The sequence below is a fragment of the Tinamus guttatus genome, unplaced genomic scaffold, assembly GCF_059628265.1.
Source record: "Tinamus guttatus ecotype Peru unplaced genomic scaffold, ASM5962826v1 Tinamus_guttatus_pri_ptg000383l, whole genome shotgun sequence".
Lineage (NCBI taxonomy): Eukaryota > Metazoa > Chordata > Aves > Tinamiformes > Tinamidae > Tinamus > Tinamus guttatus.
Window position 1 is genome coordinate 6,326,537 of NW_028288917.1, and position 19,889 is coordinate 6,346,425.

A 19,889-nucleotide genomic window follows, 5' to 3' on the forward strand; every position below is an offset into this window, starting at 1 on the left:
TTTCTTTAGCATTCTCTTTAGCATTAACACTTGCTTTCAGATATTGGAAAGGCATTAGCTTCTTTTCAAAACATTTTCAAGAAGAGGAGGTTGGTTACCCAGAAGCAGACCCACTTCCTGGGTGCTACAAAGCTTTAATTCTAAGGGCAGGTGGTATTTTTGCAAGAAGTTTCTTATATAGACAGATCTAAATAACAAGTGCCATGTCCTGCCTTAGCACAGCACTCAGTGAAAATTAGTAACTTTCTCTGACTACCATCAAAGACATTTCCTTGGGAGGCAGGCAAAGAGATTTTGAAGTGGATGTTACCTGATTGCTGTTGCTTTTAGAGTTATCTGTCCATATATCCACATATTAAATGCCTCAGAGCAGAGGATGTGCTTCTTGGTTTTCCTTCCTGTTCCCTTGCCTTTGTTCCCTTTCCCTCTCCCACTTAGGCTGCAGCCTTGGTTTGTATCTTCTTAGCAAATTCCAAATTGTCCAGCTTAGCTGAGATTCCTCCCTATTTTCACCTCCACACTTCTAACCTCTGGACTTTGCTTCTCACTGGAGGTGGCTATCTCCCCATGGGAATGGCCAGTATGTAGGTACAGGACTTGGCATGCCCCTGATTCTCTGTACTGTCTGTGCTAAGTGACATCGAATGCAATAGCATAGATACAAATTTTAGCTATGTAGTTCTGGAGGTCACATCAAACATGGGTATAACAACAAAATGAGGCTGTTAAGATCCTAAATGCTGCCCCAAATGTACCTGCGCTTATGCTGTAGGTGGCAGCTAAATCCCCATTCGGGGAATGAGTTCTAGAGTCAGGGGCAAAAATGTCTCCAATCTGTTTTGTGTGTCTAGCTTCAGGTGACAAAGAGAGGAAAAGAGTAATCTATGAAAAAGAAAAAAAAAATCTGCTGTTATGTTGCCAGAGTAAACAGAAAATTTTATTTCAGTGTTTTTTTTTTATAACTGATTTTAACTCTAACAGTACTAATTTACTGTGCTGCCTACTTCCTCTAGGGCTTTTTTAGTATTTGGGCTTTATGGAGATTGACGTAGACTGACATCTTCAAGAAGGACTTTCAGCACAGTCGCTACATAACGGTCATCTGGTGGGGACTTCCTTGGGCTGCCAGGCTGCAGGAATTTCTTAATTGCAGGCATATTGCTCATTCTTGTTTTAAAAGCCTGAAACATAGAAACAAGGTAAAGGATAAGTTCCAGCTAGAACAGTAGTAAGTGTGGCTGCTTGCACGGAACAGTGATTTTCCCTGGCTGACAGAAGAGATCCCAACACTACTAACTCGGGGACCACCTGAGCACTCTCCTCTCTCTGCCAGGAGGAGGACCCAGCTACTGCAGGAAGTCCGCTCGAAGCGGTGAAAGCAGCATGGGAGAGCAGCACCTAAACCTCTTGCCAACAGAAAGAAATGAAACAAAACAAAACAAAGAAATGCCAAGGACTCAGTATCTGGGACCAGGAAGTATTATACTTTAATGCTATGCATGCTCCAAGTTCATGACCTTTTTTTTTTTTTCCCTGTTGCTGGTTCCAGTGGTGCCAACTACATTGTAGGCAAACCACATGATGCCTGAAGAATGGCTTTTCTATTTTTACTACTCTACGTAAGTATCTGAGCTCTGCTTACATTTAGTATGCCAGCTGCTGTTGCACTGTCCCCGTGCTTCCAGGACTGCATGGAGAGGGTAAAGCAGCTGGAGGTAGCCTAGGATCAACTTTGTGGTCCAGCAGAGGCATCTAGTGCTCTTTGTCATACATTAGGGTAGCTTGTGATGTACATGGGGTTGGCAGATACAACACAGGACTTCTGGGGGATCTGTTCCCTACTGGAGCAGTGGCTAGAGGCCAGGACTAGGGCTGGAGCAAACTTGGTCAATTTGAGTGCCAGGGGATGCTTATGTTAAGGCAAATGAGTCGAGCTTCTTGAGATCTCTCAATCTACGGACAGTCTGAGAGGACACACACATACAGATTTCAGGCAGCTAAAGATCTGATGCTAGCTAAGCAATCGTACACACGTCAGGACCACCTCTAGCAATGGGACCAAGGGGATGAGCTTCCTAAAGTGACAGTCAGTATGAATGTAATTTCCTCTTCCTTACAGGTACTGTAAGGATAAGGGAGAACTACAAGAAGGAAAAATAAAAGTAAAAAAAAAATGTGGAATAAGTAAGCACCAATTCCAAAAGCTGTTTATCTACTGGTAGCGAAGGAAACACCTCCTAAATCAAGACATGGCTTCAGCGCAAGGGTGGCTATGCCTGGTGGTTAACATAGGAGATGAGAGCTGCAGGCTAGAATTCTCTAAAACTGCAAAGATGCAAAGGGATTACAGTCTGCCAGGAACTGCAGCCTGCTTTGTGCCTGAAGAACCTAATTTTATCACACTAAACTTGGCCTTAAACTAATAGTGTTGAGACTAAAAACAAACTAACAAACAAAACGAAATCTAACCATTTCTTCACCAGCTCTGAGTAAAATAAAATAAAATAAAATAAAATAAAATAAAATAAAATAAAATAAAATAAAGCTCTGCTATAATCTAATGTTTATTTTTTTCTTTCCTTAAGGGGATTAAAGCAAAAGTCTCTGCATAGAACAGTTTGTAAACACAAAGAAGCATGACCACAAGTCTGACACACTCACACCAAATTTGCATTGCTTGGACTGCTTTGTTACCATGACCAGGGGCACGAGAGGGGATTAGTGAACACTAAATGCTTCTTTTCATCACAGAATATGTGTGTCCATTTGGGCAGACTCTTTAGGACTCCTGCCCGTGATGCAGCAGCAGGCCCATCCATGCAGTGCTGCACAGCCTACTGCGTATCTGAAGCACTTCTGATTCTCAGCCAAATCTCACAGCAGAAGTGCCTCATCTCTGCTTAGTGACAGACTTTGACACCCAATTGTATTCATCCCCAATTGTATTGAGAGCTGATTATCAAGAGAAAACTGTGGGTGAATGGTAGGACATGATTCCCTAGTCACACTACTTAAGTCAGAAGTGAAGTGAGGTGAATGGGATCCCAAAACTGCAACACCAGGCAGTTGGGAAAATGGTACACTGTGCCTAATTCTAACACTCAGCCTGTATCACCCACTCAATTTGTTATCCAGTATTAGACAGCATCCACTGACAGAAGTAGGAAAATGAGAACAGGGCAGCTTAGATCAGTGATTCCCTTTGGGGATAGTTCCCCAAAGAGCCCACACTCTTGATTTACATGGCACGGAGAAGTGATGATTACTGCAGGATTTCTCTCACATGAAATCCTTGAGGTCTTTGTACTGAGCAGCTCCTGGGGGTCCAATGTCAGAGTTACCTGCAGCTGGGGGAACCCTGACAGCACGGCAGGGAATTTCTCCTCCACTGCTAAAATGGCTTCTATCAGCTGAACATCTGCCCAGCTGAGTTTGTTGCCAACAAGGAAGTCTTGGCCATGCTGTTTCAAAGCCTGCAGGACATAAGGCAAAAAGGGTTACTGATAAGGGTGGCATTCAATGCCTGACAACCAAGCCTCATAGCACAGCTATCGAGCAGAGCAGAAATTATGACTGTAATTTTAAGGAGGCGGTTTTAGCTGGAGGACTGTCAGCATAAACACTTCAGAACTGTTGGAAAAATATCTGAATTCCTGTTGTAAACAGACTACAAGCTTGGCAATGATAAACAGTGATAGACACTGGGACACTGAGAACAGGGACAAAAATGCCTGCTTAAGAAAACAGTATATTAATGATTGCAGAATTAGAACTAGGTATAATAGAGAAATTAAAGAGTAACTCAAAGAATTTACAAAAATGTCATTTATGTACTGAACCAGAAAGGAAACTTAAAAATGCAAAATTATAATAGCTAACCAAACAAGATCCCTGCATTTGGGAATTATTTTATTGTATTCATAAGAATTTCTAAGATGTTCAGCCTTTGTTATTGCTTCCTATCAAAACCAGATGAATGTTACGAAAGTGAGAAATGTTGCCAGCTCAAAATTGTAACCAACTGAATCCTAAAGGTTTGGCTTGTTATTTTTGAAAGCAGGACATGTAGAACTCTTGTTTTACTAAAGCAGTTATAAAATCAGGTTTCATTTTTGATTTATTCTAAAGGGATCTTTGCATTCTTCTAATGAAAATGTCAAAACTAAAATTAAGTGTGGCAGAAAAATGTGCTCTGAACAAGTATAAGTGTGGAAATTACCACAAACCTGATAGCACAAGCCAGCAAATAAAGAACAGCTCTGCAGTATTTCCCCTTCTTTGAGAGAGCTGGGAAAGCCAGGGAGTAGCAGCTAACCTGCATTACCAGCATGTTCTTATCATGGAGAAACTCTCTGATAATCATAAGAACATGTTATAGGCACATCCTCACTTGTACTTACCTTTTCGAAGACTGGGAAGTACCTGTGTGTTGCCCTCTCCATAATCAAGGCCAAATTTTTCTCCTTTGCCGCAGGTGGAGAGAAAGGAAACATCATGATCATGTTTGTCAGATCTGTTATTGCCTCCACGTACATGTCAATGCTATTGATGGAAGAAGACAAGAGGAAAGAACACGTGGGTTATTTCATCTGTTTTCCATGACTAGGGACCTGGATACCACCACTGTACTACCAATTTGCACAGCCAAACCTAACTATAAACAAAATGTATTTTTAAAAGGACTAAGGACTGTTTTCTGTTTACCATTTCAAAAGCTGATGCTGAAACCTAAGCAAAGGTCAGGGACCTTGCTCTTTAATGTTTTTCTTAATTTGATTTTTCTTAATATACAGGATAGATTTTGTTGCATGTATACTGTATGCAATACAGATGTCATATAATAGATTGGTTATTAAGTGAAAGGATTTGTTACAGTACAGGGCTCTCTCCTTCAGGTCCTTCCCATAGAGATTGTATTTCCCAGCTATGTAGCTGAGGATGGCTCTGGTCTGCACCATCTTCATCCCGTCAATCTCCACCAAGGGCAACTGGTGAAACATCAGGGATCCATCTAGAATGGAAAGTTCACAGAAAGTTGAAGGGTTGTAATTAGTCCCACCCACACTTGTAGCTGTAGAGGAAAGTAAGTAAGGGAACACATGCACTTCTTTTTGCAGTGTAGGAGATCGCTGATGTTGTGCCCTGACTCTTGAACTCTATGCAGTCAATTGTGGGAAAGACCCAGTATTGACCAGTCTGCAGTTCATGGCAGAGCAGATGGGCCCCTTGCTTTGCAAGCCTGCTCCATGCTCGGCCTTCACGGGTCCACAGGAACAGGCACTGCCACCATACTGGCTGTTCGATCCTATCTTGTGCTGGCACAAGAGGATTAAAAGGTAGTTTCAAACCACTTGGATCAGATATGACTAAGGAGCTGTGTTAAAACTGAAAGACAAAAAAAAATCTAATTATTTTGGATGCAGATAATTTCTCTGGCAGGCACATCAAGCGAGCCCTTTATGGACTGGATTTCTGCAGGGCTACTTTGCTACCCTTGGAGATAATCCCACCTCCGCTTACACATTGAGGGCATCCAAGGAACAATCCTGCCCTGTGAGAGTAACGACAAAACTCCAAATCCAAACAGGCAGCTGCCACTTTGCATTGCTCTAAATTAGTAATTTAATTGCTCAGTTGTAATCCATTTGCTGCATCCATTTCTAGATAGAACAGTCCATTTTACTTTTGTCTGCTCTCTTCTCCATGAAGCTATTAAAGTACTTCGCTAAACGTAATAGCTACTTTTAGCTGTCAAAATAATTTGCTAATACTTAGCTAATACTTTGCTAGAATTAACAAAGGTCCTTCAAGCATTCCATAGTACTAATGTACAGCTTAAATTCAAGATTAATCCACTCCGTAGTAATTAGTAACCTGTGTTTGTTTCTGGCAAACATTCAGAGAAATGTCATGTGTCCTAATGTGTTTCCAGGAATCTCTCTCTGCAAATTGAGATTAAAAGAAAAAAAAGGTAAAAAGACCCCTGTCTATCAGAAATATTGGAATAGGAACAGTGGAATAGGAAGAATAACAGCTATGCAGGGACTAGATATTTCTTAGCAGAAAGATACACTAAATGAAAAGTAGAATTCGACTTTCTAGCTCTTGACAAAAGTGTATGATGCAGCAAACATAAAATATAGTTTGTTTCTCATCTACAGAAAAGTGGAATTTCTCTTATGACTGGTAGCACATAAACAACTGCTCCTCGTGGTTTTGCTATGAGAATCACTTCACAAAACCAGGCAGGCTCCATATAACGAAGGCAGACCAGCAGATTTGTATCTGCTAATTTCTCCACACTACAAATCATTGTCTTTGGCTCAGAAGCACCTGATTCATTCTGACACAAAAGATGTGTCTGCGAGCAACACGTGGCTGTCACACGTGCTGCCTCCCAGGGCACACAGCCACTGCTGGACGAGAGCCCAGCCGAGTGACTGGTGACGCGGGGGCAACCTGCGGACGCACAAATGGAGCCCAGCTGCGTGTCTGTCGGGCTGATGGATGCAGGTCTGGCCCTGCTGGTGCTGTGAAACTCTTCTGGCTTCCAGACCAGCTTCCTATATGCAATCTGCCACTTGGGAATGGTTGCTGGCCCAGGCTTAATCCTGCACAGTGCTGGGGAATTGCTTAGAAGATCACGAGTTGGCACTTTGGGCCCAAATCATGGCTGGGACTATTCTAATGATGCAGTGGTGTCTAGACAAGAGGAAGGAGGAAAAAGAAAAGGGGAGAGAGAAAGTTAATATCATAGAATCATAGAATGCTTAGGGTTGGAAGGGACCTCTAGAGGTCATCTAGTCCAACCCCCCTGCACACACAGGGTCACCTAGAGCACGTGGCGCAGGACTGCGTCCAAGCGGGTTTTGAAGATCTCCAGAGAAGGAGATCTCCACAACCTCTCTGGGCAGCCTGTTCAGTGCACTGTCACCCTCACTGTTAAGAATTTTTTTCCTTAAGTTCCTGTGGAACTTTGGGTGCTTCAGTTTGTGGCCATTACCTCTAGTTCTGTCAGTGGCCACCACTGAAAAGAGACCAGCACCATCCTCTTCACTCCCTCCCTTGAGGTTCTTATAGACACTGATTAGATCCCCTCTCAGCCTTCTCTTCTCCAGGCTGAACAGGCCCAGCTCCCTCAGCCTCTCCTCATAGGGCAGATGTTCCAGGCCCCTGATCATCTTTGTAGCCCTGCACTGGACTCTCTCCAGCAGCTCCACATCCCTCTTATACTGTGGAGCCCAGAACTGGATACAGTACTCCAGATGCGGTCTCACCAGGGCTGGGTAGAGGGGAGTTGCTCATGTTCAGGTCTGCTCCACACAGAATGTTCCTCTGTTTTGCTTTGTCATGGTGACTAACAAATCTGTTCTTTTGACAGCCATTGGATTAAACCTTTCCTTTTCTCTTTGGGTTCTCAGCTTCTTAATCTCCCTGTGCATGTATGAATTAAAAAATGGCCTTTGAATTTTTTTTATAAAACTCTATTTTCCTTTTCATCACCACATTATTCTCTTCTGTGGACACGGATACATACCTGGTTTGGATACAGTGTGTGGGCTTGCACTGCTCTGTTTGGATTAATTATCACTGAGAAGCAAATTCAGCTTTGAGCTTTCAAAATATAAGCTACCATGCGCAGGGCTATATCTGTGTCCTTAAACTGCACATAACATCCTATAACATCAGATTTCCAGTCAGCTGGACCTGTAACTTGAATTCAGATCTTATTGGTACTTTTTTGTTTGTTGCTGTTATTTTAAAATTTACTTTTAGAATATCCTTAACACAGAGCAGCCAAAACCAGCAACCAAAATCCCAGTGTCCAAGTATGCCTTATGCCTTGTCCAGCCCAGCCTGCTTTCTTGCTGGCCAGCTTGGGCACATACTGCTTAGCTAGCCTCATCCCTCATTGTTATGTCAACTCCTGCTAAAACTTGCTAAAAAATCCTGTACTTTAGCACTCCTCAGTCACCTCAGCTGATATTTCCATGTAGTAAAAATGTCCTTATAACATGTGAGCAAGACCTTATCTTCCTTCAAGTTCACCTCTGCCATGGCTTGGGAAGATAGCATCTGACCAGGCTGCCCAGAGAGGTTGTGGAGTCTCCTTCTCTGGAGATCTTCAAAACCCGCTTGGATGCAGTCCTGCGCCACGTGCTTTAGGTGTCCCTGCGTATGCAGGGGGGTTGGACTAGATGATCTCTAGAGGTCCCTTCCATCCCTAAGCATTCTATGATTCTATGATTCTATGACTATTCCTCCCATGCTTCTTTTCTTTAGCTGCTGTCTTCTTGTTTCTAATTACAATTAAATACTTATATTATATTAATAGCTAAATCACTGACAATTCTTTTTTTCACATGTGCCCCTTTCTGTCACTTGAGTATACAGCACTAGCTGAATAAGTGTTCCTTTAAGCGCTTGCAACATCTAGAAAAGGACTGTCACCGTGTAGTCAGACAGCACCTGGCACCATGGAAAATGGACTTTTGTGGGAATTTTGGTGTTATTAGGATATGAACCACTAATTCAGAGTCTTATCTTTGTGTGGCTTAGGATCCTTTAGTTGCACTGATGACACGGGGGTATCAGTGAGCTCAACAGTCTGTCAGGCTACTCGTACACACTGGTCTCACTCAATCTAGTCTATCTCCTTAGGCCCCACAGGCTATGCGTATCACAGAGAACAGGATGCTCAACACCAGGATTTCAATAATTTTCAGATGAAGACAACTGCTACTATATGGAAACTGAGTTAAGTGTATACATCTGGAGATTTGCATTGGTTTAAATAAAATATTTTTAACCACAAGTTTAGCTAAACTGGAGAAATTGTGATAGAGAAGGCTTCAGGCCTTAGAGTCTTACCTTTGATTAACTTTAGATACTCCTCCCTTGTATCCAGAAAAATTTCCTCAAACTGGAAAATGACAGAGAAAAGAGTTGCATGCTTTATTTCCCACTTCTTTTTCTGTAAGTGACTGCATGTAACCACAAGCAGAACAACCCAGAGAAGCGAAAGATAATGAGCTGGCTCTTCAGCAGGACTATTTGGCTGCAGATTCCTCCTGAGGAGGAGCAGAGGGCTTGATACATTCCACTCCAGTGCACTGATTCACAAATAACCTACATGCAGGTAGAAACAGAGCACGGACATCTGCTCTGAAGGAAGAAGAGTGTGCCAAGGGAAGCATGAACCAGCTCAGCTCTTTTGAACACCACCCTTAAAACTCGAAGTCAAAAACATCCTTCCCGTCATACACGGTAACTGTAAACTAAATATGAGTGAAGGTGGTTCTGCACAGCTGGAAAACTCAGATTATTTAGGAGCCTTTAAAAAAGTTCTCCATTTCAACCAACTTCAGGGGATTGATAAAAGCTGTGCAAAACCCTTTAGCTCCACTGAGTCTGTTTAGCTGTTAAGCAAGGTAGTGCCAAACAGTCATGCCGGTTCTACTGTCGAGATGAATCTACCCAGTATCTTACAGCCATTTATCCTCTGTGTGACTGCTGAGTGTGGTGAGAACATCAGCCTGGAGCAACACGCTCAACATTGACTCACCTCCACCCCAGCTGCTGCCAGCAGCCATCGTATCGGCTCCATTCGTCCTCTTCCATTGAAGTAGATGAGCTTGGGCTTCCCAGACATGCTTCTGAGTTCCTGGTTCCCTGAAAAATATCAAGCAGAAAAGAGTATCTGGTGTAAATATCCTTATTTTGAAAGAAAAGCCCTCTATTTTCACTGCCTCACTTCTGCTGGATTAAAAGATAACATGAGATGGACCTGTGACACCACACAGTCTGTACTGGGAAAGGGAAGATATGCAGATCTGTAGAGTCTTTCCTACCTCTAGCAGTAAGATTTTTTTTATGGTTATAAGCAAACACACATGTTTAAACATGCAATATGATTGCAGAGCTACAGGTGGAACCCTGCTGCATTTTAAGACAATTATACAAAGTCCCTAAAAAGCCTTCTACATCCTCAGATAAGTTGTGTCAGATATTGGAACGCATCATGCAGCTTCAACCATCATCCAAATCTTTCCTCAAGTAGGAACAAAAAAATTTCTAATCTTCCCTTTTATTCCCTGGCCCAGGCTGAGCTGCTTTGGCAGTCCTATTGACTCTATAGTGTGTACTTAAGGGCAGCCTTCCCTTAAAAACAGATTGGTAGCTGCCTCTATAGTTTCAGGTGGCTCCCTCAACTGTCCCCACCACTGCAAGGGTTCTCTAGGGGCATGTTCTGTTTCTTCTACAATGTCTAGCTGCTTCTCAGGCAGTAGTTTATCACAGTTAGCACAGCTGAGATAAGGAAATAGTTCTAGCAGATTTAAGGGACCGTTATGAAGACGTCCTGCCCATGCATCCAGCCTGTCCATCCCACCGGTACCTCCTGCAGCTTCCCATTGGTGACCCCTCCTCGTGGCTCCGAGGGCCCCCTGTGCACTCTGTAGTGTAAGCCCTTCATTAGATCTGTCCTGTTTAACCCCTTATGAACCTTGAGTATCTCTCTCCACTGTATCCAACCCTCTCTTGCCTGCCTTGTGGTTACATTTGGTGTAGTTGGTGAGATACCAGTTTGGAGATACCTCTTCAGGGGCAAAAGGATGTGCTGTTCTGGCCACCTCCATTGCAAACAAATGGCAGCAAGAGGGACAATGAGGGGTCCATCCCCATATGCTGCAGACACTGGTGGAAAAAGCAGATTTGGATGGGGAAACTTGGGGTAGGAACACCTGGGACTCCGATGATCCCACAGCTCAGAGCCAGACACAGAGTATAAGGGGGAGCAGCAGCCCAGATGGTGTAGGAGCAGCAGCTTTCTGGACCAAATGCAGCCCTCTGCAAGGGACCACATCTATCTGTAGTTTTAAAGCATCAGAGCTGCAGGCCATGCAGCAGCGCTACCGGCAGCCACGAGGAGAAGGGCTGTCAGAGGGACTGGGCAGGCTGCACGAGGGAGGATGGGGCAGGTGCTGAGAAGCCCAGTGGGATGGGGGCCCCAGGATCCTCCACTGTGCAGTGCCCACCACACTTGTGGCAGCAAAACCAACGTGTTCCTCCTCCCTCCCTTCCCTTCCTCCCTTCTTCCTTCCCCATCAGCCTGGAGCAGCCAATGAACATGGCATGGTTAACACGGCCAGCTGCTGCAGACATCCATGGCGGGTTTGCTGAGCGGGCTACTATCGTGGCAGGGATAAAGCAGCTCTGGGAACTAGGGATGTTGTTTGGCATTTTCTCCTCCAAGTTTACAGGATCGACATTGGTAAAACCATCCGGATTAAAATGCTGTGGACCACCCCCACCCCACACACATCTTGAAGTGATGGTGCTCTCTGCGATAGGGATGGGACAGGCGAGGTGGAGAAGCAGCAGAGCTGCTATCTCAGCTAGCAGAGGCTGCTCTGCTGGCACTGGTAGGCGGGCGGGGAACAGGCAGGTAAACATGAAGCAGAAAAAAAGGGGAGCACTGCACTGTTACGAGAGCTGCTGTGAGCAGGCGCGCTGAGGCGGGAGGAGGACAGCAAAGCCAGCAGAGCTGCTCAAGCAATGACCGCAGCTGGAGCTGCGTGCACGGCCTGCAGGACAGGGGAAAACAGCCAGCACTCACTGGAGCCCCTTTTCTTTTGGATGGCTCTTATACTTTAAGACAGCTACTACTATTTTGAGAGGTCACCTTAAATGGGACCCAGTGGAACATCCAGTGCCTACCACTGTTGTTAACACTAAACAGTACTGAGTAGCTGGAGGGCATGATGAGCTAATGGATACCAACTGTGGCCTTTTGGCTGCTGGCATCACTCACCCAGCAACCAGTGCCTTTAATAGCCTCATCCAGACAGTGAAAAAGATAGGTAGATCCGGAGAATGACAGCACAACTCCCATGTTGGCTGCAGCTGTGTCTGACACAGTGTCCATCATGGAATGACTGGCACAAGAACAGGACTCTGGCATGTGGTAACAGACCTGGCAAATGCCATTTTCTCTACTGTGGTCACACAAAGTGGCCAAAATCAATCTGCATTTACCTAGAAAGGTCACCGGTATGACCAGAAGTGTGGCAGCTTCAGGATGCTGCCACAAGGTTATAAACATAGCCCCATCTTCTGTCACCTCTTGGTAAGTAGGGGCATTGACTGGGTGACCCTGCCTGGTAAGACAGTAACAGGACGCCCTGTTGACGACATCCTGCTAAGCAGTCCCAGTGAAGCAAGCCTTGTTGAGGCAAAGACACAGGCCCTAGATGTGTCAACCAACAGAGGGTGGGTAGCCAACTCAAGCAAAAAAAAGTCATCTTTCTAGACATACTCTCATCAGGTCCCCAGAGGAAAACACCACAAAACACAACATCAAGACCATTACTCACTTCCCTGAACCACTGTCAATAGGTCAGGCCCAGTCCTTCCTAGGGCTTACGGGGTACCATCAAACTTCTGTCCACATCTTAGATACCTTCTACGGCTCATACATACCATAGTAAGGAAAAAAGCTGCCTTTGATTGGGGGCTTGAGCAGGCTTTGCTCAAGCTAAAGAAGCCTGAAGTCAGCACACAATTTTGAGCCCAAGAAGAGGAACCCCTTTTCAGCTGGAAGCCACCATAGCAGGTGACATAGCTTCATGGGGTCTGTGGCAAGAGGCCTCAATTTGTAAAGAACTAATTGGATACTGGTCCAAAATATCACAAGGTTCATGATACACCCCAGTGGAACAGCAAATATTAGCTGTAGTCTGCACTCTTCAACAAACAGAAGTTATCACAGAAGGTCCAGACCCAGCGGTAGCATTGACTCCTTTGCCCAGAATGGGATGGATCCAAGATGAAGGCCCACCAGCTATAAGTGGTACTGCACAAGTCCAAACTTTGTGCAAGTGGGAGAATTATCTGGTAATTATTACTACCAGTTCTAAAATGCAGATAATTACTGTGTTTTGCCTGTAAAACGGTGGCTGCATTAGATTCTGTATATGTGACGTGTTTACTGTATGAGCATAGCTTATCTGTGTAGTTCACAACAGCTAATTATTGACTCTTAAATTATCATATTTTTAAAACACGTTGCATCCATATCATTTCAACACACACATTGCACCGACTTATAGCAGTTACTTATAACAAATAAGATTTTGGCTTTCTTAGTTGGAGGAAAGCATTATGCAATACCGAATATGTGAGATGTAATCCTCTTGGGAAAAGCACGCATGTTTTACATAACAAAAGCTGAGGGACTGAAGAGTTTTAGGAATCATTTTACATGAACAGGAAATTCTATATGGCATTAAGTTATGGGGAAAAAAGAACAATAACAATTGGAGAATCAAAATCTGGTATCAGTTACTTTTCATTGAAAAAAAAAGAAAAGAAAGAAAGAAAAAGGAAGTAACTCCATCATTCCTAAGTGGAATTTGTTTGTCCTAAGCTTTTGATATAGAGAAAGACTTGGGGTTGGTAGTCTTCAAATCTCTAGATCCACTCAATATCTCCATGGAATTCTATAAGGAATCACATCTAGTTCCCCTATGGATGCCTGTATGTAGGTACCCAAGTCTGGAGCCGCATCTGACCCCAGGGGCTCAGCTCTGTTCCCCCTGTCTGTGTCTGGTACCGCTTGAGACTCCTGGGGAGGGCAGCTTTGGCTCAGGACTTGCTGGAACCCTAAAAACATCCACAAAGGTGGCCTGGGGCCTGGCAGAAAACACTAGAGCATTTCACACTATGTGGCAGCTCACTTTGCTTCCCCACACATCCTCTCCCACTGCAAACAGTGGGTTACAGCCTGCCTTTTTCACGGCTGAACTAGTCACGGGATTCAATTCATAAGTAAACAAAACAACAAAAATCTTCCTCCTCTCTCCAACAACCCCCAAATAGTAACAATCAAGCTATGCTTAACCTACCTTGCACATGAACTAAAGACTGCAAAGGATATAAATGACCTCAACAGAAGCCCTGGTTATGCAGAGATAGCTTCCCTATAAACAGCAGCTCCAACATTTTACAAAGAAGGGAAGCCAAAAAGCTGGTACATACCTCCTGGCTTTGACTCAGGCTCCGCTAATACAAACAAGCTCCTTTGGCTTTTTAAACTTCGGAGCTCCTCCTACCGCTGTGGGAGTTTCCATCCATAGCCAATATAAGTGAAAACTGCCCATTGCTAATTAACTGACACTACCAAACTTAAAAACACACTTTTCTCAAAAGAGCCATCCAAGACAGGCTGTTCCCTCATCCAGGCTGCTGATTTGACTGTAGCAGCCATCTATCCAGGTTCTTCTGGTGGAATTACCAGAATTTGGAAGGTGGAACCAGAAGGTGGAATTACCTTTCACTCAGTTACAAGGGTGAGATACTTTAAAGCACTGAGAAAATAATAGACTTCTGTGGATTATATTCAGGATAACGGTAACTGTTTAAAGAGTTACCAGCAAAATTTATAGCCTTATACAACTTTTCAACAGTAACCTTTCTTTCCAGTGGTCTGCTGTACATCAAAGATACCCAAAGTACAGAATAAGGGTGCCCAATTACTTTGAAATACATTTCCAATTTGAAATACATTTCCAACAAACATATATGTATGTACAGTCTGTGATAACTTGGCATTAAAAACCAGATCATAGAATCATAGAATCATAGAATGCTTAGGGTTGGAAGGGCCCTCTAGAGATCATCTAGTCCAAGCCCCCTGCATACACAGGGTCACCTAAAGCACGTGGCACAGGACTGCATCCAAGTGGGTTTTGAAGATCTCCAGAGAAGGAGACTCCACACTTCTCTGGGCAGCCTGTTCCAGTGCTCTGTCACCCTCACTGTTAAGAAATTTTTCCTTAAGTTCCTATGGAATTTTTGGTGCTTCAGTTTCCGGCCATTTCCTCTAGTCCTATCAGTGGCCACCACTGAAAAGAGACCAGCACCGTCCTCTGCACTCCCGCCCTTGAGGTATTTATATACACTGATTAGATCCTCTCTCAGCCTTCTCTTCTCCAGGCTGAACAGGCCCAGCTCCCTCAGCCTCTCCTCATAGGGCAGATGTTCCAGGCCCCTGATCATCCTTGTGGCCCTGCGCTGGACTCTCTCCATCAGCTCCACATCCCTCTTATACTGTGGAGCCCAGAACTGGACACAATACTCCACATGCGGCCTCACCAGGGCTGAGTAGAGGGGCAGGATCACCTCCCTCGACCTGCTGGAGACGCTCTTCTTAATGCAGTCCAGGATTCCATTGGCTTTCTTGGCCACAAGAGCACACTGCTGCCTCATGGTCAACTTATCATCCACCATGACACCCAGGTCTTTCTCCGCAGAGCTGCTCTCCAGAAGGTCAGTCCCCAGCCTGTACTGGTGTCTGGGGTTATTCCTCTCCAGGTGCAGAACCTTGCACTTGGCCTTGTTGAATTGCATGAGGTTTTTCACCGCCCAGTTGTCCAGTCTGTCCAGGTCCCTCTGGATGGCAGCGCAGCCCTCTGGGGTATCAGCTACTCCTCCCAGTTTTGTGTCATCAGCAAACTTGCTGAGGGAGCACTCTGTGCTCCAGGTCCAGGTCATTGATGAATAAATTGAACAGGACTGGACCAAGGACTGACCCCTGGGGGACCCCGCTAGCTACAGACCTCCAACTAGACTCTGCACCGCTGATCACCACTCTCGGGGCCCTGCCATCCAGCCAGTTCCTAATCCATCTCACTGTCCACTCATCTATTCCACACTTCCGGAGCTTGCCCAGGAGGATGTTGTGAGGGACGGTGTCAAAAGCCTTGGTGAAGTCAAGATAGACGACATCCACCGCTCTCCCCTCATCTATCCAGCCGGTCATTTCATCATAGAAGGCTATCAGGTTAGTCAGGCAAGATTTCCCCTTGGTGAATCCATGCTGACTACTCTTGAGCACCTTCTTGTCCTCCATGTGCTTGGAGATAATGGCCAGTATGAGCCGTTCCATCACTTTTCCGGGGACGGAGGTGAGGCTGACTGGCCTGTAGTTGCCTGGGTCCTCCTTCTTGCCTTTTTTGAAGACTGGAGTGACATTGGCTGCCTTCCAGTCCTCTGGCACCTCCCCTGTTCTCCAGGATCTTTCAAAGATGATGGAGAGCGGCTTAGCTATGACATCCGCCAGCTCCCGCAGCACTCTGGAGTGCATCCCATCAGGGCCCATGGATTTGTGGGTATCGAGTTTCCTTAGGTGCTCTCTGACCCAATCTTCCTCTACCCAGGGCAAGTCTTCCTCTCCACCAGCTTCTTCTCTTGTCCCTAAGGCCTGGGGCTCTAAAGGGCTGCCCTTGATAAACACCGAAGCAAAGAAGGCATTCAGCAACTCTGCTTTTTCTGTGTTATTTGTAACCAGGGTGCCCATCCCGTTCACCAGCGGACCCACGTTTTCCCTGATTTTTCTTTTGCTGTTAATGTATTTGAAGAAATTTTTTTTGTTATTTTTAACGTCCCTTGCCAGATTGCCTTCCAGCCGTGCCTTAGCTTTCCTTGTCGCATCTCTGCATTCCCTGACTACGTTCCTGTATTTCTCCCAGGGGGCCTGTGCTTTTTTCCACATTCTGTATACCGCTGCCTTCTGCTTGAGCATTGCCACAAGCTCCCGGCTCATCCACGCAGGTCGCCTGCCCCCTCTGCCTGACTTCTTACACACAGGGATGCACTGTTGCTGGGCGTGAAGGAAATGCTGCTTGAAAACTAACCAGCTCTCTTGGGCCCCCCTGCCTTCTAGAGCACTAGCCCATGGGATTCAGATGTGCAGTTTAAGACAAAATCGAACCCATCTCTTCAGTTCATAGTGTTGGATGTACAAAGTTAATGCTCAGTTATAGCTGGAATTAAAAAACCACATGATTTTTCCTTCTCCGTTTTCATGAAATGTAACTGCTTCAGCTTTGGTACCTATACTTCAGATGAAATTATCAAAACTGAGAGTCAATGCGTACAGATACAAAGGGAGCTTGTAGCAGGGAAATAAGACTTGGGATGTTAGTAAAGCTAATCTGAAAATCTGTTCACAAAACCCAGACTGTTATCAAAATTGCAGTCATTAGCCTTGAGCTGTGGATATTCAACCTCAGGCTGAAAGCCTCCAGGAAATGATCTTGAGGAAATCCCAAGCAGTGTCTGCTTTGCCTCCAACTCCTGCTTCCAAAGGCTGGGGGAAGCCGAGCAGAGGGCAGCCCTTCAGGAGCCAAGGCAGCCCCCTTGGTGGCCTAGCATGGCCCTGCCGTTGCTTTGGTCCTGGTGTGATCTGTACTAGAAAGACACTGAAAATCTCCATGACTTATGTGCAGGAATCAACTGCAAACAGCCCTAGTGCTGCCTGTTGACCTTCTCCAGAAGAGAGAGATCTTGTTACAAAGTCAGCAGCAAAAACAAGCCACATCTCACCTTTTGACAGAACATTAAGGACACTTGAGGCTAATTTCTCTAGCTGCAAACCTTTCCTAGCTCTCAAAGCAAGCAAGGACCCCAGCTGATAAAGTCTTCCTAGGAAGACTTTCCCCTTTGTTCTGTATTTATTTTGCTTCCAGCATAGCACTTCATCAGTATTTGACAATTAAATGCACTGTATCCCTGAAGTTACTTTTGTATCTTAACTTTATTAGCCATTCTACAAACCTCTAGAGTAGAAAAGAAAATTAGCTTATCTTATAAAACCCTGGAGAACCCACACCCTTGAGCTCTCAGGCAGCTGGCACGAGCCCAGGTACTGCTTCTGTGATCCTGGGCTGGGCACAGGCACGTTTAAATAACGCACATACCATTCACGGGCCCTTTCAACAAGAACCTGGAGGGAGAGTTCTGGCAAGTGGAGTTCACCCAGTGCCTTGCAGAAACCCTTCTCTTTGCTGTATCTTGCAGAAGACCACTGACATCTCAAAGTTTATCTGCCCGTGATGCTCACAAATCACTAAGCAGCAGGCTAGGGAGCTCCACGCCTCATCCCAGCTAACAGTAGTGTCGTCTCAGAGCTGTGGACAGGCTCTATCATTTAACCAGGGTAGAAAGATTCTACTCATTTACTCATTTAAAAGCTTCTCAAGCTTTTAAACTCAAGTGTAATAGTGCTGCGATAAAAGGCTAGAGTCCACATGAATAGTTAGGACAAATTTGCATCAGTCAAGCCCAGGCTTGCTGCCTGTTCATACTGAAAATCTCCAGTGACTGCTCCAGTTCTGTGCAGGAAGCATCAGGAGTGCAAAGTTAACCATGCTTCCATTCACCCTCCTGCATATCTCTGCAAGCTCTTTGGTACTTACCCAGAACCAGTTGCCTGAAACCAGCAATCCTAACCCAAATTTACACCCACTGTGCTGCCTCCAACTAGAGAGGAGCTTAAATGAAGATTTGGAGAAAAATTTATGCTCTCAATCCAAAAAAAAAACAGGCCAGTGCACAGATCCCAGACTGGCACATGGCTCTCCCAGCACAGGCACATGTAGGCAAAATTTTAGTGGTGTCCCTGACAGTTTTGGCCTGTGCCAACTAGCTGTGCCCCAGATGCTGCTCAGATACCATATGTGGGGACGGGATCATTCCCAATACATAGCTCACATGTGGCCCCTGCCCTGGGGAGCAAGTTTGGCTGCCTAGAGCTTTACCGGACCAGCTGGCTGCCATGCTAGAGAAGAATCTCAGGACAGTTTTACTCACTGGCGCAGAAATGGCCGAACAGAATGCCTTTTAGTGATGAGCTCAGGACACGAGAACAAATTACAACAATACTTACAACAAAAATAACAAGATACTTTAGAAGATCCTGATGCTATAAACTGCCTGCATCTGGAAATGCCGTAGCTACTCTAGGGGTGGCTAATGACAAGTCACAAGAATAATATAATTTAGGAGTCACTTCTACTGCACTGAAAACCTCAACAGAGGTTGATTGTAAGGAAATTCGGGGTCTCTGCAGGTTTTATTCTATGCTCAGTTTCTTGAATCCTGGTAATATATCGGTTACCTTATCAAAATGAAGTACTTCATGGTAAGTAATTTAAATATGGTTTATGATAATAGCTCCCTGTCCAGTAATGCTATCAGCTGGAAGGAAGACCTATTCTTGCCTTTTGAGATGGAAAAATGGGCATTCTGGATCCATTTCTTCTGTTAGTCCATTTAGTGACAGAGGAGAGACAGAGTGTACACAGATTATTGGTGTCTGACCATTTAAGCCTTTTGAAGCATTAGCATAACACAGAAGGAGATCTGCTTTTCAGTGCAGACAGACATAGAAGATTGGAAGTAGCTTGATTCAGAAGGAAAAGGTCTCTCAAAATTAAAAAGCCAGAGACTTCTTAGTTCTGCCCCAGTACAGAGTTGATGGAGATATTCTTCACCTAAATCTACATTTAGTTGTATTTTTGCATCCCTGGACAATTTTATAAATTTCACATATACAAAAGGGCCTCATTTCCATAAAATAAATAAGTAAAGCGTATGTAGAAGAGAGGAACTGTATGTATGGTATGTGATATATTAAAAGAGGGAGAAAAGCAGGTAGTCAATCATATGTGCACTGCGCCAAACAAACCTCTACTGCTCGCCTCTGTTCCCATGTTCTCAAAGAAGTTTTCAGTGAGAATTGGATACTGGAATCTGGCTTTTCTTGCCCAACTAGTTGGCAACACTAAGAAGTTCAGTACTCACTTCATAAAGGCAGATTCTTACTTACGTGTAAGCCTCTTTTCATCAGTTTGCACAATGGGAGATTAAATTCAGAGTACACATACATGCAACTGAACTGCTCTTGCCCCAGCAGGAATATTGAAAGGAACCTTTGAAGTATTTGCATTACTTTGTTGATAAAGACTAAGCACAGTATTGCCTGGAGAAGATAAAATACACAATAAATATGCTCATGTTAGAAACGTGATTATGTAACTGTGTTTTTA

The 19,889-nt window shown here is 44.6% G+C and overlaps 1 protein-coding gene across 1 annotated transcript; it reads right to left on the reverse strand.

Moving 5' to 3' along the window:
* Positions 1-910: 910 nt before the first annotated feature.
* LOC104570036 (glutathione S-transferase) lies at positions 911-9,699 on the reverse strand. Its single transcript, XM_010217039.2, has 6 exons — positions 9,566-9,699; positions 8,872-8,923; positions 4,879-5,011; positions 4,401-4,542; positions 3,342-3,473; positions 911-1,181 (listed from the first exon to the last, which is right to left on the reverse strand). The coding sequence occupies exons 1-6, from the start codon at positions 9,650-9,652 to the stop codon at positions 1,035-1,037; spliced, it is 693 nt and encodes a 230-aa protein (XP_010215341.1). The 5' UTR covers positions 9,653-9,699; the 3' UTR covers positions 911-1,034.
* Between the last annotated feature and the right edge of the window lie 10,190 nt (positions 9,700-19,889).

What these genes read in the sequence shown, in the direction of transcription:
- LOC104570036 (XM_010217039.2), bottom strand. Translation starts at nt 9,652, where the DNA reads ATGTCTGGGAAGCCCAAGCTCATCTACTTCAATGGAAGAGGACGAATG. An exon ending in ACTTCCCAGTCTTCGAAAAG is followed by an intron (nt 3,474 to 4,400) that starts GTAAGTACAAGT and finishes TATGTCCTGCAG; the next exon opens with GCTTTGAAACAGCATGGCCA. An exon ending in CAGGGTTCCCCCAGCTGCAG is followed by an intron (nt 1,182 to 3,341) that starts GTAACTCTGACA and finishes TCTATGTTTCAG; the next exon opens with GCTTTTAAAACAAGAATGAG.